General features: G+C 43.8%; 1 protein-coding gene across 1 annotated transcript in view; it reads left to right on the forward strand.

Moving 5' to 3' along the window:
• The first annotated feature begins 505 nt into the window (after positions 1-505).
• The window catches only part of LOC311147432 (sarcolemmal membrane-associated protein-like), a 34328-nt gene continuing 11209 nt past the window's right edge, over positions 506-23624 (forward strand). The window contains exons 1-8 of the mRNA XM_084184131.1: positions 506-884; positions 1222-1281; positions 9521-9646; positions 9815-9889; positions 10201-10506; positions 16602-16851; positions 17221-17392; positions 18038-18172. Of these exons, the coding sequence (XP_084040257.1) occupies positions 1230-1281; positions 9521-9646; positions 9815-9889; positions 10201-10506; positions 16602-16851; positions 17221-17392; positions 18038-18172 (1116 nt within the window). The 5' untranslated portion in view covers positions 506-884; positions 1222-1229. The remainder of the gene's footprint in view (positions 885-1221; positions 1282-9520; positions 9647-9814; positions 9890-10200; positions 10507-16601; positions 16852-17220; positions 17393-18037; positions 18173-23624) is intronic.

Raw genomic sequence — 23624 nt, forward strand, 5'->3', positions numbered from 1 at the left:
AGTTGTCTAGTTTGTCCTTGAGACTGTGTACTGTCTGGTAGTTTCCCCCATTCATGGATTTCCTAGATTAGTCTCTTTGTTTTTGCCTAATCTCTCTTATTATTCAGGCCCTTTCTGCACTTTTGGCAAAGCCTCCTAACCTTTGCAATGTCACACTGCATTAGTTCAGTGCATTAGTTGCATCATTCACCTCTAAATTCACTTTTCTACATCAGTTGCTTCTGTTTATTCTATGTCCTGCATTTATTGTAAAAAGTGCTCCTTTCAGAGCTCAAAACCATTACCAACATATACTGTATGGTCAACATGGAGTTAATTTAAAGGGAAATGGCAGTGCCCTACTTGGCATAAAAAGGCACGCACACACATACTCTCACACAGTACCCACTCTCACACAATCTCATATTGGCAGGTCCTATTGTTAGGCTAAGCCCCCGTTTCTACATCAGTACCAACTGGCCAGGGAGCAGCTGAATTCCCTGAACAAAACCTCCTTCTGTTTCAGTATGCAGCTGCAGCTTCAGAGATGCCCTAGTCGGATTCATGACCTACTGTGGAAAGACCGGAACCCTCCACCATGAAGAGGGGGGACCATTTGTGACAAATTATAGTTTTAATCTGGATGACCTCTATTGTTAGGTTTTGAGTACCATCACAGTAATCAACCAGTCATTTTTACAGTACCAGTGGTTATTTTTCTTACAAGCCTTGGAAAATAGCTTGGCAGCCTGATGGACAATCTTTGTTATTGCAACTGATCTCCCCCTCTTCAGATGGACTATTCAATTTCACATCTGAAAAATCAGATAGTTGGAAAATAATTATTCATGTCAGGGACTGCTGTTGCCCCAGCACTGATAATAGCAGAGGACACCTGACCTGAGGTAATATCACATTATTATACGTTTTGAAATATAATGTACTTGCATTTAATTGGCTTAATTATTATCCATTATTATCATGTTATACTTGTATTATTCATTTATTTCATAGAATTGTAATACAACATAATATCTTCATAAAATCCTTAATGTGTGTTGTATGCCCATAAATTAACAAGTCAATTAAATATTTTAATATTGTGCTTCATATAATGTTATGCTATTTTTTTCTTCATCTGTTATGATAGCTTGTCAATATTTCATTCTCGATTTAGCTCATCTCGCACCCCTAATTGTTTGTAAAGTCAGTCTACTCAAATGAGACTCTCATTTTTTGCAGATAAGCAAATGGATCATCAGGAGCTGAAAGAACCTGTGAATAATGTCTCTCTCATTAAAGGTAACACAAACCCTCTCTATATTCTTACTACATGAAATTGGACAGATTGGACTGGATATACTGTATGTTGGATCAGTTCTGATGTCTAGGACCAGTCACTCTTATCCTAATTCTGACTTTTGCAAGTCATCCCAGACCAGAGTGAGGAGGAAAGGGTCAAAGAGAGGCAGACTTTGAAAAGGAAATATTGGGTGTACAGGCAATTTGAGAGCTCACATTTCTAAGGCATTGTGCTAAGGGCCACAGTTCTCTGTGGAATCTTATATACTTAATACTTCTGAGAAAATAAAAAAGAGCCCTACTAACTTCTAATAGACCCTTATTTCATAGTTTTGATGTCTTCACTATTATTCTACAATGTAGAAAATAGTAAAAATAAAGAAAAACCCTGGAACGAGTAGGTGTATCCAAACTTTTGACTGGTGCTGTATATAACGTTTCTGCTCTGAAATGCATTTACACTATATATACAAAAGTATGTGGACGCCCCTTCAAATGAGTGGATTCGGCTATTTCAGCCACACCCATTGCTGACAGGTGTATAAAATTGAGCACACAGCCATGCAATCTCCATAGACAAACATTGGCAGTAGAATGGCCTCACTGAAGAGCTCGGGGACATTCAACGTTGCACTGTCATAGAATTCCACCTTTCCAACAAGTCAGTTCGTCAAATTTCTGCCCTGCTAGAGCTGCTCCGGTCAACTGTAAACGCTGTTATTGTGAAGAGGAAATGTCTAAGAGCAACAACGGCTGAGCCGCGAAGTGGTAGGCCTACAAGCTCACAGAATGGGACCGCCGAGTGCTGAAGCGTGTAAATATCGTCTGTCCTCGGTTGTAACACTCACTATAGAGTTCCAAACTGCCTCTGGAAGCAACGTCAGCACAAGAACTGCACAAGAACTGTTAGTTGGGAACTTCATGAAATGGGTTGCTATGGCCGAGCAGCCGCACACAAGCCTAAGATCACCATGCGCAATGCCAAGCGTCAGCTGGAGTGGTGTAAAGCTCGCCGCCATTGGACTCTGGAGCAGTGGGAACGCGTTCTCTAAAGTGATGAATCACGCTTCACCATCTGGCAGTCCGACGGACAAATCTGGGTTTGGCGGATGCCAGGAGAACGCTACCTGCCCCAATGCATAATGCCAACTGTAAAGTTTGGTGGAGGAGGAATAATGGGCTGGGGCAGTTTTTCATGGTTCAGGCCCCTTAGTTCCAGTGAAGGGAAATCTTAACGCTACAGCATACAATGACATTCTAGACAATTCTGTGCTTCCAACGTTGTGGCAACAGTTTGGGGAAGGCCCTTTCCTGTTTCAGCATGACAATGCCCCTGTGCACAAAGCGATGTCCATACAAAAATGGTTTATCAAGATCGGTGTGGAAGAACTTGACTGGCCTGCACAGAGCCCTGACATCAGCACAATCAAACACCTTTGGGATTAATTGGAACGCCGACTGTCATCACCCAACATCAGTGCTTGACTCTCAGGAACGCGTATGTGTCTTCTGTTTCCCTCAATCCGCGCAGGACTCATTAGAAAAGAGTGAACAAGACCAGGCACTAAATCAGACTGGGGTAAAAAATAAAATGATAAATGTTGATGTTCTTTTCTACATAGGATATCGCCCCCCAAAACTTTGCCTGATTTTATTTCTTTTTTATTTCACCTTTATTTAACCAGGTAAGCCAGTTGAGAACAAGTTCTCATTTACAACTGCGACCTGGCCAAGATAAAGCAAAGCAGTGCGATTAAATACAACAACACATAGTTACATATGGGGTAAACAAAACATAAAGTCAAAAATACAAGTGTCGCCCTGCAACAACCTCTCTCTCAGCAAACTCAAAGGACTTCTGACATGATGTCCAAACACGAGTTCATTCGGATTAAAACTGAGAGATTCCTTAACAACCTCCCACGCTGAAAACAGCACAAGACCCCTTCATAACAGTCTCTCAAAAGCCCTAAACAGACTTCAAAGTCTGATGAAATCTCTCAAGAGCACCTTTTTTTTCACCTTTATTTAAACAGGTAAGCCAGTTGAGAACAAGTTCTCATTTACAACTGCGACCTGGCCAAGATAAAGCAAAGCAGTGCGGAAAAAAAAAAAACACAGAGTTACATATGGAATAAACAAGACGTACAGTCAATAACACAATAGAAAATCAATATACAGTGTGTGCAAATGTAGTAAGTTATGGAGGTAAGGCAATAAATAGGCCATAGTGCAAAATAATTACAATTTAGTATTAACACTGGAGTGATATATGTGCAGAAGATGATGTGCAAATAGAGATACTGGGGTGCAAAGGAGCAAAATAAATAACAATGTAAATAACAATATGGGGATGAGGTAGTTGGGTGGGCTAATTACAGATGGGCTGTGTACAGGTGCAGTGATCGGTAAGCTGCTCTGACAACTGATGCTTAAAGTTAGTGAGGGAGATAAGAGGCTCCAGCTTCAGAGATTTTTGCCATTCGTTCCAGTCATTTGCAGCAGAGAACTGGAAGGAAGGAGATGTTGGCTTTGGGGATGACCAGTGAGATATACCTGCTGGAACGCATACTACGGGTGGGAGTTGCTATGGTGACCAATGATCTAAGATAAGGCGGGGATTTGCCTAGAAGTGATTTATAGATGACCTGGAGCCTGTGGGTTTGGCGACGAATATGTAGTGAGGGCCAGCCAACGAGAGCGTACAGGTCACAATGGTGGGTAGTATATGGGGCTTTGGTGACAAAATGGATGGCACTGTGATAGACTACATCCAATTTGCTGAGTAGAGTGTTGGAAGCTATTTTGTAAATTACATCGCCGAAGTCAAGGATCGGTAGGATAGTCCGTTTTACGAGGGCATGTTTAGCAGCATGAGTGAAGGAGGCTTTGTTGCAAAATAGGAAGCAGATTCTAGATTTAACTTTGGATTGGAGATGCTTAATGTGAGTCTGGAAGGAGAGTTTACGGTCTAACCAGACACCCAGGTATTTGTAGTAGTCCACATATTCTAAGTCAGACCCGCCAAGAGTAGTGATTCTAGTCGGGCGGGCGGGTGCAAGCAGCGTTAGATTGAAGAGCATGCATTTAGTTTTACTAGTGTTTAAGAGCAGTTGGAGGCCACGGAGGGAGTGTTGTATGGCATTGAAGCTCGTTTGGAGGTTTGTTAACACAGTGTCCAATGAAGGGCCAGATGTATACAAAATGTGTCGTCTGCGTAGAGGTGGATCAGAGAGTCACCAGCAGCAAGAGCGACATCATTGATATACACAGAGAGTCGGCCCGAGAATTGAACCCTGTGGCACCCCCATAGAGACTGCCAGAGGTCCAGACAACAGGCCCTCCGATTTGACACATTGAACTCTATCTGAGAAGTAGTTGGTGAACCAGGCGAGGCAGTCATTTGAGAAACCAAAGCTATTTAGTCTGCCAATAAAAATGTGGTGATTGACAGAGTCAAAAGCCTTGGCCAGGTCGATGAAGACGGCTGCACAGTACTATCATTTATAGATTGCGGTTATTATATCGTTTAGGACCTTGAGCGTGGCTGAGGTGCACCCATGACCAGCTAACCAGATTGCATAGCGGAGGTACGGTGGGATTCGAAATGGTCGGTGATCTGTTTGTTAAGTTGGCTTTCAAATACTTTCGAATGGCAGGGCAGGATGGATATAGGTCTGTAACAGTTTGGATCTAGAGTGTCACCCCCTTTTAAGAGGGGGATGACCGCGGCAGCTTTCCAATCTCTGGGGATCTCAGACGATACGAAAGAAAGGTCAAACAGGCTAGTAATAGGGGTTGCGACAATTTCTGCGGCTAATTTTAGAAAGAAAGGTTCCAGATTGTCTAGCCCAGCTGATTTGTAGGGGTACATATTTTTCAGCTCTTGCAGGACATCAGCTATCTGAATTTGGGTGAAGGAGAAGCGGGGGGGGGGGGGGGGGGGGGGGGGGGGTAATGGGCAAGTTGCAGCGGAGGGTGCAGTAGCCAGGTGGAAAACATGGCCAGCCGTAGCAAAATGCTTATTGAAATTCTTGATTATCGTAGATGTATCGGTGGTGACAGTGTTTCCTAGCCTTAGTGCAGTGGGTAGCTGGGAGAAGGTGCTCTTATTCTCCATGGACTTTACAGTGTCCCAAAACTTTTTGGAGTTAGTGCTACAGGATGCAAATTTCTGTTTGAAAAAGCTAGCCTTTGCTTTCCTGACTTCCCTGAAAAGTTGCATATCGCGGGGGCTGTTCGATGCTAATGCAGTACGCCACAGGATGTTTTTGTGCTGGTCAAGGGCAGTCAAGTCTGGGGTGAACCAGGGGCTGTATCTGTTCTTAGTTCTGCATTTTTTGAATACGGCATGCTTATTTAAGATGGAGAGAAAAGCACTTTTGAAGAACATCCAGGCATCCTCTACTGACGGAATAAGGTCAATATCCATCCAGGATACCCGGGCCAGGTCAATTAGAAAGGCCTGCTCGCTGAAGTGTTGTAGGGAGCGTTTGACAGTGATGAGGGGTGGCTGTTTGATGGCGGACCCATTACGGACGTAGGCAATGAGGCAGTGATCGCTGAGATCCTGGTTGAAGACAGCGGAGGTGTATTTAGAGGGTAAATTAGTCAGGATGATATCTATGAGGGTGCCCATGTTTACGGATTTAGGGTTGTACCTGGTAGGTTCCTTGATAATTTGTGTGAGATTGAGGATGGCTGGGGTGTTAAGCATATCCCAGTTTAGATCACCAAGCAGTACGAACTCTGAGGATAGATGGGGGCAAGCAATTCACATATGGTGTCCAGGGCACAACTGGGGGCTGAGGGGGGTCTGTAGCATGCGGCAACAGTGAGAGACTTATTTCTGGAAAGATCTTTAGAAGTAGAAGCTCAAACTGTTTGGGCACAGACCTGGATAGTATGATAGAGCTCAGCAGGCTATAGTAGATTGCATCTCCGCCCCCTTTGGCAGTTCTATCTAGACGGAAGATGTTGTAGTTCAGGATGGATATTTCTGGATTTTTGGTGGCCTTCTTGAGACAAGATTCAGACACTGCTAGAACATCAGGGTTGGCAGAGTGTGCTAACGCAGTGACTAACTCAAACTTGGAGAGGAGGCTTCTGATGTTAACATGCAAGAAACCAAGGCTTTTACGGTTACAGAAGTCAACAAATGATAGCGCCTGGGGGGTAGTAGTGTTACTGGGGGCTACAGGACCTGGGTTAACCTCTACATCACTAGAGGAACAGAGGAGGAATAGAATAAGGATACGGCTAAAGGCTTTAAGAACTGGTCTTCTAGTGCGTTGGGTACAGAGAATAAAAAGGGCAGATTTCCGGGCGTTGTAGAATAGATTCTTGGCATTATGTACAGACAAGGATATGGAAGGATATGAGTACAGTGGAGGTACACCTAAGCATTGGGTAACTATGTAAGAGATAGCATCACTGGAGGTACCGATTGAGCCAGTCTCCGTGTGTATGGGGGGTGGGACAAAGTAGCTCTCTGAGGCTGGTTGAGCGGGACTGGGGGCTCTACAGTGAAATTGTATAATAAGAACTAACCCAAACAGCAATAGGCTAGGCATATTGACATGGGAGAGAGGCAATCACAGGTGTTATTCGAGAGGGCTAAGACAACAACTGGTAATGGCGACGAAAGTTTGGGCTGAGGCTAAACAGATAAACAGGATGGGGTACCGTGTAAAGGAACAGACCAGCAGGCATTAGCTGTGTAGCTGAGTGATCAAAAGGTCCAGTGAACAGCAATAGGCAGTTCGTAGGCTACTACAGCACCGGTGAGCAGGAGGCACGGCTGTTGATTGCGCATGCTAGCGGGCCTGGGCTAGCAGATGGATCTTCGTGGTCATCGCAATGGGAAGCCTGTTGAAACCACATCAGACGATTATGTCGGCAGACCATTCGTGATGGATCGCGGGGCTCCGTGTCGACACTAGGAGGTCCCGTCCGGTTGACAGAGAGATAGATAGCCGGGAGATGGGCCTGGCTCGAGGCTAGCTCAAGGCTAACTGGTACGTCGGGACAGTGGTGATTAGCCAACAACAGCCATTCGGTTGCAGCTAGCTAGTTGAGATGGTCCGGTGTTAAGGTCCAGTGATTCTGTGATTCCGGCAGAAAATCCGATATGCTCTGGGTCGATAGCACGCTGTGCAGACTGGCCGATAATTGTCCAGGCTAGAGCTGGCTGGTAGGTAGTGCAGGCCACGGACAGTGGTGAAGACCGCTAACGGAGGCTAATAGCAAGTAGCTAGTTAGCTGGCTAGCTGGCTAGTTTCAGCCGTAGGTTCTTGATAAAAATAAAGAAATAGAATCCGTTCCACATTGAGTGAGGCGGGTTGCAGGAAAGTATATTTAGTTAAAGGATGGAAAGTGAGATAGAGAAATATATACGAAAAAGAAGACAAAAAAAAAAGGCTATTTACACGAGGACACAACACAATACACGACCACACTGCTACGCCATCTTGGAATGATGATCTTATGAACTTCCTAATACCTTTCTGATGCATTTCAGTCACTTCAGATTGAAATACTGTCAAAAGTACTGTCAAAGTGCCATAGCCCCAATTAAAAAAGTAAGCATTGGCCTTTAATTACATCACTTTTGTTTCATGGTGGGGTCGCAAAACAATGTTGATATCAAAAATGGGGTCGCGGGTCCCAAAAAGTTTGGGAACCCCTGATGTAGGGGATCTAGTTTCAGGCATTTATTTTATGCCTGCTATGTTAGGTTACGTGAAATAGATAAATGTGTCTGTCAACTGAGCCAGAAATACACATAAAAAATGTGCCTCTAAAAAGGCCAACATTGGAATAATATTCAAATCTATTTAGCAAAATATAAGTAAATGAGTTATACAAAGGAGGCTAAATTTAAAGCAGGTGCTTCCACACAGGTGCTTATTGAGTTAATTAAGCAATTAACATCCCATCATGCTTAGGGCCATGTATAACAATGCTCAGTTGCCCATTATTTTGGCTACCATGGCTAGAAGAAGAGATCTCAATGACTGAAAGAGGGGTCTCAAAGAGCATAGGGGGTTTAAAGTGTGTGTGTGTGTGTGTGTGTGTGTGTGTGTAGAATCTATGCCAAGGCGCATTGAACACTTTATGTTGGTGTTTCCTTTATTTGGGCAGTTATCTGTACATAAATAATTAGCCTACATCTCAAAGTGTAGCCTAGGTGATATGTCCACACCGATGCTGACATGAGGGAGGTACCAGAAAATATAGCCAAACTTGAATGAGACTTTTAATTACATAAATAAAGGTTAAACACCAGTCATGTTTGACAAATATAATGTAAGGAATTAACATTAACGTCTAAAGGCTTCTGTTGACATAGTTGAGGCACGGTTCGTTCAGACAGTAATGTTTAGATGTGTATTTCAATGAGCTAGCGAGTGTGAGAGGTTGTGTGTGTGCATGTGTATGTCGTGTCTGCTATCTGAAACACCCATATTATTAGTTTCTGCACTGATACAGTGTCTGCCACAGTGATGTCATATCCCCTTGATAAATCAATTTATAGTGCACAGGCTTGACCTGTTCTGGCGCCTTGTTTTTGCCTCTGCCAAACGTTTGATCTAGGAGGAGGTCATCTCTTTTCCCAGCCCTGGCAGATTAGAAGAAAAGTTTTCGCTGTGTTTTTTTCCGTCTATTTTGAGAGAGAGTTATGCATTGCTTTCTCCACTAGTCATCTTTTCGACCTATGAATTCATAGTCAGTAGAGGGCATTGTTTTGAAACTGTGAGAGATGTGATTGTTTTGAGAGTACATCAATGGGCTTGACTATGAGAGCCCACATATATGAGGGAGCCCTTATATTTGAGTTCAGATGAAATCATATTAATTATTCAAATTTTGGCACATCATCGTTTATGTACTAGGCCCATTTTTGGTCGTCTTGGGAAATTATTTCACATTTCCATGGCTAAATGTAATCTGTTGACTGTGAGTGGGGAAGCAAAATAGTCCAGAGATTAAGACATTCAGTCAAGTTTGATATTACCTTTGGAATCTCATGAAGGCCTTTAAAGAGTCACACAAAGTACCAGACAACTTGTTGAACTACACTGCCTAATGTCTGTCATCTTTAATATTGCAAGAAGGTTTGTCCTCATTTGCCCCTATACTGTAGATAAGTGCAGCTCAACCATCTCCACCCGGCCATGTTGGTCAGTTTGGTGTGTCCTCTGCCGAACACTGTATTCATCTCCATTCCTTTTCCCAGATGAGCTGAACCGATCCAACATGGGCACCAGTGACTCAGAAAAAGTCATCAAGCATCTGAACGAGGAGCTTCAAGAGGCCCAGGAGTTCTCCAAGACAGGAAAACTGAAATGCATGGAACTGCAAGGTACTGGAAAGGCTTTAGGAATGACACTCACACAACAGTGCATTACCCAATACTGTAAAACCATACATGCACAGGCACACACACATTCACATAACATCTACAGCACTGAATGTTCTCTGTTAGAGAAGTTAACTTATTGTCCTTCTGTATTTGTGTCATACATTGCAGGGCTCCTGGAGGAAGAGAGGCGAGCCAACAAGCAGCAAGCTGGCGAGTCTGCAAAACAGATGAAAGTCCTACAGGGTAGGCCTAAGTGTGTGCGTGTTTCCTACAATTACTTTAGGGGTGTGTGAGCAATGTGCAGGAATGTGTGTGGGTAAAGCTGTGTTTGTGCAAGTGTTTCTGTACGTGTCTGTTCATGAATGTAGGCTACTATATCTGTGTAAGTTAAAGTTTGTGTGTAGGCCTAGTTATGTTATTGGTTCACTCCTGTGAGATAGAAAGAGCTGCCATGAATAATATTACCCCCCCTTAGTGTGAAAGATTAGATTGTATCACCCATCTGCACCCAGCTAGTGAAATAACCCTCCTCGCACATCCTTCTGTGTGAGCAGGCCAGCTGCGACAGCTACAGGACGAGCTGGGGGTCCTGAGAGAGCAGAAAGACAGCGATTTCATGAGTTCCCAAGATGAACTGCACAGAGCACGAGAAGAAGTGAAGACACTGCGTCACGCCCTGGATGCTGCCACCGCCGATCGGGAGCGGGAGGTTGCTGCTGTCCAGAGTAACCTAGCAACCGTCTCCAAGGAGATGGAGAAGTGGCGACAGACGGCCAGCAAATACGAGCGTGAGATTAACGGCCTGCAAGGTGACCTACAGCAGCAGAGCAAGCAGTGGCAGAAGGCTGCAGAGTCACAAGGTATAGAAAATACATAATAAATATTTATATAGCCTATATAGGGCTCTATGTTCGGCTGGCGTTAAGGCGGCGCTAGTGTCAAGTTAGTTGGCAATTTCGTCATGTAAGTTACCTGTCTTATATCAGCTCGCTTAAAAATATTATCCATAGTGATAATTTCAGGCAGTGCTGATAGGATATTTAACACCAATCAAAAACTGGTTTTAGCGGTAACACAGTCTATCCAGCCGTGACGCACACTTCCCATATGCGCATGGAACAAGAGTAGCCTAATGTGCTTTTGGTGCCTGTATACTTCGTATTTAGAAACATTAAAAACGGTTGTTGTTTTTTTCCATTTTGTTTTGTTTGATTAAAAACCAAGCACTCCCCTCCTCTCAATTAATGCTTTTTTTCTGCCCAATGCAATTGTGAAGTAGTCAAGACTGTCGATAAAGGGTTTGGCTCCTGAGACCGCTTGGAAATCAATCTTAATCACTAAAGATTTATTAAAATATAAAGTTTGAGAGGAATGAAACAGTGAGCTGACATTCCCTTTTTAACTATGCATTGTATGAAGGCCCACATTATTTTAGCCATAAAGGTCCCGTTTTGGACGTGCGTAAAACCCCCTCCAGGATGTAGGCTACGTGTCCACGCCCATCATGAAATGAGAGATGAGAACCTTCGGTGAATACCGATGAACCTCGTATTTAAAAGTTGTAACCTTTAGAAATTGCAATCAGTTGTGTTGTGACAAGGTGGGGGGGGGGGGGGGGTGTACAGAAGATAGCCCTATTTGGTAAAAGACCAAATCCATATTATGGCAAGAACAGCTCAAATAAGCAAAGAGAAACAACAGTCCATTTAAGACATGGAGGTCAGTCAATACGGAACATTTCAAGAACTTTGAAAGTTTCATGAAGTGCAGTCACAAAAACCATCAAGCACTATGATGAAACTGGCTCTCATGAGGACCACCACAGGAATTAAGACCCAGAGTTACCTGCTGCAGAGGATAAGTTCATTAGAGTTACCAGCCTCAGAAATTGCAGCCCAAATAAATGCTTCACATAGTTCAAGTAACAGACACATCTCAACATCAACTGTTCAGAGGAGACTGTGTGAATCAGGCCTTCATGGTTGAATTGCTGCAAGGAAACCACTACTAAAGGACACCAATAAGAAGAAGAGACTTGCTTGGGCCAAGAAACATGAGCAATGGACATTAGACCGGTGGAAATGTGTCCTTTGGTCTGGAGTCCAAATTGGAGATTTTTGGTTCCAACCGCCGTGGCTTTGTGAGACGTGGTGTGGGTGAACGGATGATCGCCGCATGTGTATTTCCCACCGTAAAGCATGGAGGAGGAGGTGTTATGGTGTGGGGGTGCTTTGCTGGTGACACTGTCTGTGATTTATTTAGAATTCAAGGCACACTTAACCAGCATGGCTACCACAGCATTCTGCAGCGATACGCCATTCCATCTGTTTTGGGCTTAGTGTGACTCTCATTTGTTTCTCAACAGGACAATGACCCAACACACCTCCAGGCTCTGTAAGGGCTATTTTACCAAGAAGGAGAGTGATGAAGTACTGCATCTGATGACCTGGCCTCCACAATCCCGACCTCAACCCAATTGAGATGGTTTGGGATGAGTCGGACCGCAGAGTGAAAGAAAAGCAGCCAACAAGTGCTCAGCATATGTGGGAACTCCTTCAAGACTGTTGGAAAAGCATTCCAGGTGAAGCTGGTTGAGAGAATGCCAAGAGTGTGCGAAGCTGTCATCAAGGCAAAGGGTGGCTATTTGAAGAATCTCAAATATAAAATTTATTTTGATTTGTTTAACACTTTTTTGGTTACTATATGATTCCATATGTGTTATTTCATAGTTTTGATGTCTTCACTATTATTCTACAATGTAGAAAATAGTAAAAATAAAGAAAAACCCCGGAAAGAGTAGGTGTATCCAAAGTTTTGACTGGTGCTGTATATATTGTTTCTGCTCTGAAATGCATTTACACTATATTTACAAAAGTATGTGGACGCCCCTTCAAATGAGTGGATTCGGCTATTTCAGCCACACCCGTTGCTGACAGGTGTATAAAATTTAGCACACCGCCATGCAATCTCCATAGACAAACATTGGCAGTAGAATGGCCTCACTGAAGAGCTCGGGGACTTTCAACGTGGCACCGTCATAGAATTCCACCTTTCCAACAAGTCAGTTCATCAAATTTCTGCCCTGCTAGAGCTGCCCCGGTCAACTGTAAATGCTGTTATTGTGAAGAGCAACAACGGCTGAGCCGCGAAGTGGTAGGCCTACAAGCTCACCGAATGGGACCGCCGAGTGCTGAAGCGTGTAAAAATAGTCTGTCCTCGGTTGTAACACTTACTATAGAGTTCCAAACTGCCTCTGGAAGCAACGTCAGCACAAGAACTGCACAAGAACTGTTAGTTGGGAACTTCATGAAATGGGTTTCTATGGCCGAGCAGCCGCACACAAGCCTAAGATCACCATGCGCAAGGCCAAGCGTCGGCTGGAGTGGTGTAAAGCTCGCCGCCATTGGACTCTGGAGCAGTGGGAACGCGTTCTCTAAAGTGATTAATCACGCTTCACCATCTGGCAGTCCGACGGACGAATCTGGGTTTGGCGGATGCCAGGAGAACGCTACCTGCCCCAATGCATAATGCTAACTGTAAAGTTTGGTGGAGGAGGAATAATGGTCTGGGGCTGTTTTTCATGGTTCAGGCCCCTTAGTTCCAGTGTAGGGAAATCTTAACGCTACAGCATACAATGACATTCTAGACAATTCTGTGCTTCCAACGTTGTGGCAACAGTTTGGGGAAGGCCCTTTCCTGTTTCAGCATGACAATGACCCTGTGCACAAAGCGAGGTCCATACAAAAATGGTTTGTCAAGATTGGTGTGGAAGAACTTGACTGGCCTGCACAGAGCCCTGACATCAGCACCATCAAACACCTTTGGGATTAATTGGAACGCTGATTGTGATCACCCAACATCAGTGCTTGACTCACAGGAACGCATATGTGTCTTCTGTTTCCCTCAATCCGCGCAGGACTCATTAGAAAAGAGTGAACAAGACCAGGCACTAAATCAGACTAGGCTACGTGTACACGCCCATCATGAAACGAGAGATGAGAACCTTCGGTGAACCTTGTATTTAGAAGTTGTAACCTTTAAAAATGGCATGTTTTCCATTTTATACAGTGCATTCGGACAGTAATCAGACCTCTTGACTTTATCCACATTTTGTTACGTTACAGCTTTATTATAAAATGGATTATATCAATAAAAATCTATCTATACACAATACCCCATAATGACAAAGCGAAAACAGGTTTTTAGAAATGTTTGCAAATGTATAAAAAATTAAAACGTATTTAAATAAGTATTCAGACCCTTTGCTATGAGACTCGAAATTGAGATCTGGTGCATCCTGTTTCCATTGATCATCTTTGAGATGTTTCTACAACTTGATTGGAGTCCACCTGTGGTAAATTCAATTGATTGGATATGATTTGGAAAGGCACACACCTGTCTATATAAGGTCCCACAGTTGACAGTGCATGTCAGAGCAAAGACCAAGTCATGAGGTCGAAGGAATTGTCCTTAGAGCTCCGAGACCGGATTGTGTCGAGGCACAGATCTGGGGAAGGGTACCAAAACATTTCTGCAGCACTGACGGTCCCCAAGAACACAGTGGCCTCCATCATTCTTAAACGGAAGAGGTTTGTAACCACCAAGACTCTTCCTAGAGCTGGCCGCCCGGCCAAACTAAGCAATAAGCAATCGGAGGAGAAGGGCCTTGGTCAGGGAGGTGACCAAGAACCCGATGGTCACTCTGACAGAGCTCCAGAGTTCCTCTGTGGAGATGGAAGAACCTTCCAGAAGGACAACCACCTCTGCAGCACTCCACCAATCAGGCCTTTATGGTAGAGAGGCCAGACGGAAGCCACTCCTCAGTAAAGGGCACATGACAGCCCGCTTGGAGTTTGCCAAAAGGCACCTAATGGACTCTCAGAGCATAAGAAACAAGATTCTCTGGTCTGATGAAACCGATATTGAACTCTTTGGCCTGAATGCCATGCTTTACTTCTGGAGGAAACCTGGCACCATCCCTACGGTGAAGCATGGTGGTGGCAGCATCATGCTGTGGAGATGTTTTTCTGCAGCAGAGACTGGGAGACTAGTCAGGATCGAGGGAAATATGAACGGAGCAAAGTACAGAGAGATCCTTGATGAAAACCTACTCCAGAGCGCTCAGTACCTCAGACTGGGACAAAGGTTCACCTTCCAACAGGACAACAACCCTAAGCACAGAGCCAAGACAACACAGGAGTGGCTTCGGGACAAGTCTCTGAATGTCCTTGAGTTTCCCAGCCAGAACCCAGACTTGAACCCAATTGAACATCTCTGGAGAGACCTGAAAATAGCTGTGCAGCAACGCTCCCCATCCAACCTGACAGAGCTTGAGAGGATCTGCAGAGAAGAATGGGAGAAACTCCCCAAATACAGGTGTGCCAAGTTTGTAGCGTCACACCCAAGAAGACTCGAGGCTGTAATCGCTGCCAAAGGTGCTTCAACAAAGTACTGAGTAAAGGGTCTGTATACTTATGTAGATGTATATTTCCGTTTGTATTTTTTATAAATGTGCAAAAAAAAAAAAAAAAAAACAGTAGATTGATGAGGGGAAAAAACAATGTAATCAATTTTAGAATAAGGCTGTAACATAACAAAATGTGGAAAAAGTCAAGGGGTCTGAATACTTTCTGAATGCACTGTATGTTCAGAACCCAAGCCCTCCCTTAGGCCTACTATAACGAAGACTGGTTCAACAGCAATGTGTGTCTTTTTTATCCTGGCCATTTTATGATGTCATTACATTTTACATTTATTTATTGTTGTTTTTAAAAAACGGCTTGTTTTTCGTTACATTTTATTACAACCAAACTTATTAGAATGATTCACCTTCCTGGTTTTATGGTGACAACGTCCGTGGCGCGCTTGCAATGGAACTTCTGGAGATGTGTGAATGCCATCTGATCTGTAAGACGGTTCTGATGACCTTCATAAAACATAGGACTATTTGGTAGCAGTATAACGGTGATTGGCCATTCTCCCTTTCTATTTATATTGGATCTTTATCCAGCTACTGTGAAAAGTTTGGATGTTCGTAAAACCATCCATAGTCTGCGTTGTTTTACATGTATATATGCCCACTGGGAGAAATGATGGTGCCTGTAAGTGTGACATAGCCTATTTAAAACAATATTATTATTATTTTTTTGGAGGGTGGGGGGGGGGGGGGGGGATTTGATTATAATTATTTGTTCTCTTATCAATAATTAATTTAATCTTGCTTATTGACAATGTTTGGTATGTCCATGCTCAGCCATAATGCAATTTAAAGTAGGCCTAGCCCGTATATCAGTGTGAATGCTATTGAAGCCATGCAATTACTTAGAACAATGTGGACTACAAATGGGTTCAAGTTAGCATTTTTTATTTAGCAAAGATAGGTCTACATTTTGTTATTTTGTTTCTGTAAGCCATTTAACAAACTATAACGGACTAACATTGGAATTGGAGTTGATTCCAAGACAATAAATACACAACTTGAAGCAACCACATATTTTGCCATGGAGCACGTTCTGATTGGCCAGTGAGGGGCCAAGCCTTGACAAACCCACAACTTGTTTATTCATCCAAACCCAGCCCTTTCGCGCCAACGCCAGCAAGTGCGCCGATAATTGTGATAGTTAAAATAGCAAAAAATATTTCTGACACACCCCTGAACCTATAGCATTACCGCCTGCGCTTAGATTTACCATTGCGTTAGGTTTGTTAAAATAGAGCCCATACTGTATATTGACAAACTGTTAAAGAAGCACAACTTTGCTTCACAGTTGCATTCATGTGAAAGTATGTCCACATCAACTTAGTTTGGGCAGTTAATCAGCCCGGAAAAGTCATCTGACTAAATAGCTTTACTGAAAGTATCAAGGAGTTGGCGAAAACAAGAACAGACTGGCACTCAGGCTGTGATATGATGCCATGTTGAGGCATGTATGAGCGTCCCTATGGTTTTCTACAGCAGCTGAACTGGAGTCTATACAGAGGGAGTACACCAGCCTCCAGAGGGAGGTGTCGTCCCTGCGCTTGGAGAAACAAGAGGTGCTAAATAAACATCAGAAGGAGTGTGCTGCCCTCAGGGTGGAAAAGGAGGAGCTGCTCAGGGCTCACCAGAAGGAGAAGGGGAACCAACAGAATGAGAGTGCAGTCATGCGCTCAGAGAAAGAGGCCATGCTGAAGAAGCAAATGGTGTTAGAGAAGGATTTGGCCAGGTCAGTCTGTAATCTGCAACACAACTTGCAAGAACATCTGTTCAGAAACATCATACAGTACACTGAGTTGAGGGTACATAACCCAACTCCAAAAAGGTCCCAAACGCTCTCACACTGCCCCTTATTCTAATCCCTTACTCTAGTCAAATCCGTAATTATCTTTGACTCTGACTTTTACACTTTCTTTCACACACACACACTTATTGACAGACCAATAAAGTTGACATCAAAATGGTCACGATTAGAATACAACAGGCTACATATCATTCATATAAAGTAACACTGCTCCTGACCTCTGTCTCGCTCTATCTTTCTGCTTCTCTATCCATCTCTCTTCTTCATCTCTCTTTCTACCCCTCTCTCTCCCAGCTCGCTTGCCCAGAGTGCTGAGCTGAGCAGCAGCCTGAAGGCCCTGGAGCACCATCAGGGGGAGATGGAGAAGAGGTTGGGGGCCCTGCAGGAGCAGCACCTGCAGGACAACACCAAGCTTCAGAGCCAGCTGGACCAGTCAGACGGCCGCACCAAGGACCTGCAGAGAGAGGTGGGCACAGGATGTGCACGCTGTCTTCCTCCCTTCCTTGAAGTAATCACGGTCTGTGATTTGACATGACTGGATAGGCTATAAAAGCTACAGTAAATAATGCACGTGTCAAACTCAAGGCCGAATCTGGCCTGCGGGTAGTTTGAGTAAAATCTAAAATACATATACTATATATTTTCTTTAACCTTTTTTTGTCTGTGAAAAACATTGAAAAGACTAAAACCAAATCGAAACTGTGTAGAAATTATAATGGACCTACCTTTATACTCTCTTCACTCTGTCCAGCTTGCTAATAGTCATCGAAACGAAAGCTAGATAATCAGGGACCATCAAAAATTGCAAAAGCGATAGAGGATTATTCTTTGCTAATTTTGACTTACAGGAAATATAATACATTTTAAGTGTGGCCCTCCAGAAAATGTGTTCAATACCCTGATATAATGTAACCCATAATGGTCAGATCCGACCGTGTTAGCTCAGTGATCACTTCATGGCAAGGGGGAAGGAAGGATGTATGTTCAAAGTATTTGAAGATGGCCTGGAATTTCACAACCACAGTTTTATCCCATTTGAAACAGAAACCTTATGCTTGCTCTTTGAATGTTTTATGAATGCCTGTGATATTTATAACCTCTCTGTTCTCAGTATGAGGAGACACAGACCGAGCTGTCAGACCTGAAGGAGAAGTTTGAGACGACTGAGCAGGAAAAGCAGTCGATCACTGATGAGCTTGGGGAGTGTAAAGCTGACCTGAAGATGCAGCGGGAGAAAGGAAACAAAGTGAGTTATCCACTATCAAGACTGTCCATACGGTACTGCCAGTAAGGAGAGTGAGAGGTATTGCATGAATCGTCTTCAACATTTATGTTTTGTAAATGTTGGGTTGAAGTTGAATTCAAATGTTCAGTTCAGATTAAATTGAGTTCAAGCAGCACCAGTAGTAGACTACCCCTTCCCTTTAGCCTGAGTTCTGCATATCCCACAAAGACAACACAATCTTAGAGACATGGAAAGCAGAACACATGATGCCAGTCCTGCTAGAGCTAAACTCAATTCCATTCCACATAGCACAAGAGGGTTGGAATCTTTTTCATTGCGAAATAACCTGACACAAACATGAATCGTGAGAGGAAGGATTCACCAGAGCATTTCTTATCAAACCACACCTGCTCCCTCCCTTCTCCCCACCTGCTTGTCCCTTGACCATGGGCGGATTGGCCATCTGGCAAATGCCAGATGGGCTGGCCCATTTTTTGTTGTTGTGTGGGCTGGTCGAAATTGACACACACATATAAAAATAAAACAATGAGAAAGGTGACATGGCCATACTAATCTATAATGAGCCTTTGGCTGATCAGTGGGCAACGGCTGGCCCTTACCAAGATGGGCTGGCCCGGTTTTCTGATAGGCTGAGCTGAGGTCACGCAAACATACATTCAAAGTCAAACGGGGCATCAGCAAAGAGATCTACTCCGACTCTGTCATCAGTTAGACCGCCAAGATCATGGATCATAAAAAACTGAAAGGTTGCCTATAAATGTAGAAAGAGCACATTCTACATTGTCACCTCACTCAAAACGTCCTATATTTTGGGGCGGCTAAAACCATGTTTTGGTCAAACAGTAAAGCGCTTTATCCTCATGATTCCTGTAATGAAGGCTCTCGCTGAGGCCTACTGCTGTGATGAGCGAGCCTCTCTCCTCTCCCCCCATGAGCTTGAGAGAAAAATGCGTTCTGATCGTATAGCATTTCAAACTGCAATTGTGGGAAAACACAGCTTTGAAAGCTTTGTCCCCTTGTCACTGTAGAGGAGAGGAAGGTCTCAGCTTTCTGTTGGTACAGAACATTTTTAATATTCAGCTCAATAGCAACTATTTTACAACCAAGATATTTGATATGGCTTTAAGATAAGGAGTGACGCACGTGCGGAATGAGCACCGGCTGTTGCAAGGGCATAGTCCTACACAGTGCATTCGGAAAGTATTCAGACCCCTTTACTTTTTCCACATTTTGTTACGTTACAGCCTTATTCTAAAATTGATTAAATAATTGTTTTTCCTCATCAATCTACACACTATACCCCATAATGACAAAGCGAAAACAGGTTTTTAGAAATGTTTGCAATTGTATAAAAATACAAATAAATGACAGAAATACCTTATTTACGTACAGTGGGGAAAAAAAGTATTTAGTCAGCCACCAATTGTGCAAGTTCTCCCACTTAAAAAGATGAGAGAGGCCTGTAATTTTCATCATAGGTACACGTCAACTATGACAGACAAATTGAGAAAAAAAAATCCAGAAAATCACATTGTAGGATTTTTAATTAATTTATTTGCAAATTATGGTGGAAAATAAGTATTTGGTCACCTACAAACAAGCAAGATTTCTGGCTCTCACAGACCTGTAACTTCTTCTTTAAGAGGCTCCTCTGTCCTCCACTCGTTACCTGTATTAATGGCACCTGTTTGAACTTGTTATCAGTATAAAAGACACCTGTCCACAACCTCAAACAGTCACACTCCAAACTCCACTATGGCCAAGACCAAAGAGCTGTCAAAGGACACCAGAAACAAAATTGTAGACCTGCACCAGGCTGGGAAGACTGAATCTGCAATAGGTAAGCAGCTTGGTTTGAAGAAATCAACTGTGGGAGCAATTATTAGGCAATGGAAGACATACAAGACCACTGATAATCTCCCTCGATCTGGGGCACCACGCAAAATCTCACCCCGTGGGGTCAAAATGATCACAAGAACGGTGAGCAAAAATCCCAGAACCACACGGGGGGACCTAGTGAATGACCTGCAGAGAGCTGGGACCAAAGTAACAAAGCCTACCATCAGTAACACACTACGCCACCAGGGACCCAAATCCTGCAGTGCCAGACGTGTCCCCCTGCTTAAGCCAGTACATGTCCAGGCCCATCTGAAGTTTGCTAGAGTGCATTTGGATGATCCAGAAGAGGATTGGGAGAATGTCATATGGTCAGATGAAACATTTTGGTAAAAACTCAACTCGTCGTGTTTGGAGGACAAAGAATGCTGAGTTGCATCCAAAGAACTCCATACCTACTGTGAAGCATGGGGGTGGAAACATCATGCTTTGGGGCTGTTTTTCTGCAAAGGGACCAGGACGACTGATCCGTGTAAAGGAAAGAATGAATGGGGCCATGTATCGTGAGATTTTGAGTGAAAACCTCCTTCCATCAGCAAGGGCATTGAAGATTAAATGTGGCTGGGTCTTTCAGCATGACAATGATCCCAAACACACCGCCCGGGCAACGAAGGAGTGGCTTCGTAAGAAGCATTTCAAGGTCCTGGAGTGGCCTAGCCAGTCTCCAGATCTCAACCCCATAGAAAATCTTTGGAGGGAGTTGAAAGTCCGTGTTGCCCAGCGACAGACCCAAAACATCACTGCTCTAGAGGAGATCTGCATGGAGGAATGGGCCAAAATACCAGCAACAGTGTGTGAAAACCCTGTGAAGACTTACAGAAAACATGTGACCTGTGTCATTGCCAACAAAGGGTATATAACAAAGTATTGAGAAACTTTTGTTATTGACCAAATACTTATTTTCCACCATATTTTGCAAATAAATTCATTAAAAATCCTACAATGTGATTTTCTGGAATTTTTTTCTCAATATGTCTGTCATAGTTGACGTGTACCTATGATGAAAATTCCAGGCCTCTCTCGTCTTTTTAAGTGGGAGAACTTGCACAATTGGTGGCTGACTAAATACTTTTTTTCCCCACTGTAAGTATTCCGACTTTTTGCTATGAGACTCGAAATTGAGCTCAGGTGCATCCTGTTTCCATTGATCATCCTTGAGATGTTTCTAAAAGTCCACCTGTGGAAAATTCAATTGATTGGATATGATTTGGAAAGGCACACACCTGTATATATAAGGTCCCACAGTTGACAGTGCATGTCAGAGCAAATAACAAGCCATGAGGTAGAAGGAATTGTCCTTAGAGCTCCGAGACCGGATTGTGTCGAGGCACAGATCTGAGGAAGGGTACCAAAAAATGTCAGCTGCATTGAAGGTCCCCAAGAACACAGTGGCCTCCATCATTCTTAAATGGAAGCAGTTTGGAAACACCAAGACTCTTCTTATAGCTGGCCGCCCGGCCAAACTGAGCAATCGGGGAGAAGGGCCTTGGTCAGGGAGGTGACCAAGAACCCGATGGTCACTCTGACAGAGCTCCAGAGTTCCTCTGTGGAGATGGGAGAACCTTTGAGAAGGACAACCATCTCTGCAGCACTCCACCAATCAGGCCTTTATGGTAGAGTGGACGGAAGCCACTCCTCAGTAAAATGAACATGACAGCCTGCTTGGAGTTTGCCAAAAGGCACCTAATGGACTCTCAGACCATGAGAAACAAGATTCTCTGGTCTGATGAAACCAAGATTGAACTCTTTGGCCTGAATGCCAAGTGTCACGTCTGGAGGAAACCTGGCACCATCCCTACAGTGAAGCATGGTGGTGGCAGTATCATGCTGTGGAGATGTTTTTCTGCGGCAGGAACTGGGAGACTAGTCAGGATAGAGGGAAAGATGAACGGCGCAAAGTACAGAGAGATCCTTGATGAAATCCTGCTCCAGAGCGCTCAGGACCTCAGACTGGGGCGAAGGTTCACCTTCCAACATGACAACGACCCTAAACACACAGCCTAGACAACGCAGGAGTGGCTTCGGGACAAGTCTCTGAATGTCCTTGAGTGGCCCAACCAGAGCCCGGACTTGAACCCAATTGAACATCTCTGGAGAGACCTGAAAATAGCTGTGCAGCGACACTCCCAACTTGACAGCGTTTGAGAGGATCTGCAGAGAAGAATGGGAGAAACTCCCCAAATACACGTGTGCCAAGCTTGTAGCGTCATACCTAAGAAGACTCGAGGCTGTAATCGCTGCCAAAGGTGCTTTAACAAAGTACTGAGTAAATGGTCTGAATATTTATCTAAATGTGATATTTCAGTTTTCAATTTATAAAAACCTGTTTTTGCTTTGTCCTTATGGGGTATTGTGTGTAGATTGATGAGGGTGTGAAATTATTTAATCAATTTTAGAATAAGGCTGTAACGTAACACAATGTGGAAAAAGTCAAGGGGTCTGAATACTTTCCGAATGCACTGTAGGTCTCATGGGTAGTAGCATACAACTGCAAATATTTTCTACCGACATAGCGCTTTGCATTTAGGCCAAAGAGTTCAATTTCTGTCAGACTACAGAATCATCAGACCACAGAATCTTTTGCCTTATAATCTCAGAGTCTTTCATGTGCCTTTTTGCAAACTCCAGACGTGCTGTCATGTGCCTTTTTCTCAGGAGTGGCTTCCGTCTGGCCACTCTCCCATAAAGATGAGATTGGTGAAGTGCTGTAGATACTGTTGTCCTTCTGGCAGGTTCTCTCATCTCAGCCAAGGAACTCTGTAGTTCTGTCAGAGTGGTCATTGGGTTCTTGGTCACCTCCCGGATCAAGGTCCTTTTTGCCCGGTTGCTGAATTTGGTTGGATGGCCAGCTCTACATTTACATTTTAGTCATTTAGCAGACGCTCTTATCCAGAGCGACATACAGTTAGTGAATACATATTATTTTTTTATACTGGCCCCCCGTGGGAATCAAACCCACAACCCTGGTGTTGCAAGCGCCATGCTCTACCAACTGAGCTACACGGGGAGCAGAGTCTGGGTAGTTCCATATTTTTTCAATTTCCCAATGATGGAGACCACTGTGCTCTTCAACTGTGGGACCTTATATAGTTTCTTTCTAATGTCCAAACAATTGAATTGGCCACAGGTGGACTCCAATCAAGTTGTAGTGGCATCTCAAGGAGGATCAAAGGAAAGTGAATGCACCTGAGATCAATTTGGAGTGTCATAGCAAAGGGGTGTGAATACTTACAGTACCAGTCAAAACTTTGGACACACCTACTCATTGTCACGGTTTCGGCCGAGGCTGCTCCTCTTCCTTGTTCGGGCAGGCTTCGGCGGTCGTCGTCTCCGGAGTACTAGCTGCCACCGTTCTATGTTTCTTGTTCGTTTGGTTTTGTCTCTTTGTAACACCTGTCCCTTGTTTGTGTTTGATGATGTTCCCTATTTAGTTTCGTTTGTTTGGGTCAGGTGTTATGCGTGATTGTTTATTGTCAGACTGCCTCTGTATGGTTAATTTTCTCTCGTTGTTGCTTGTCCCGAGAGTTCGCACTGCGTGCGCTTTTCTTGTGTATTT

This window comes from Coregonus lavaretus (genome assembly GCF_964263955.1).
Source record: "Coregonus lavaretus genome assembly, chromosome: 20".
NCBI classification, from domain to species: Eukaryota; Metazoa; Chordata; class Actinopteri; order Salmoniformes; family Salmonidae; genus Coregonus; species Coregonus lavaretus.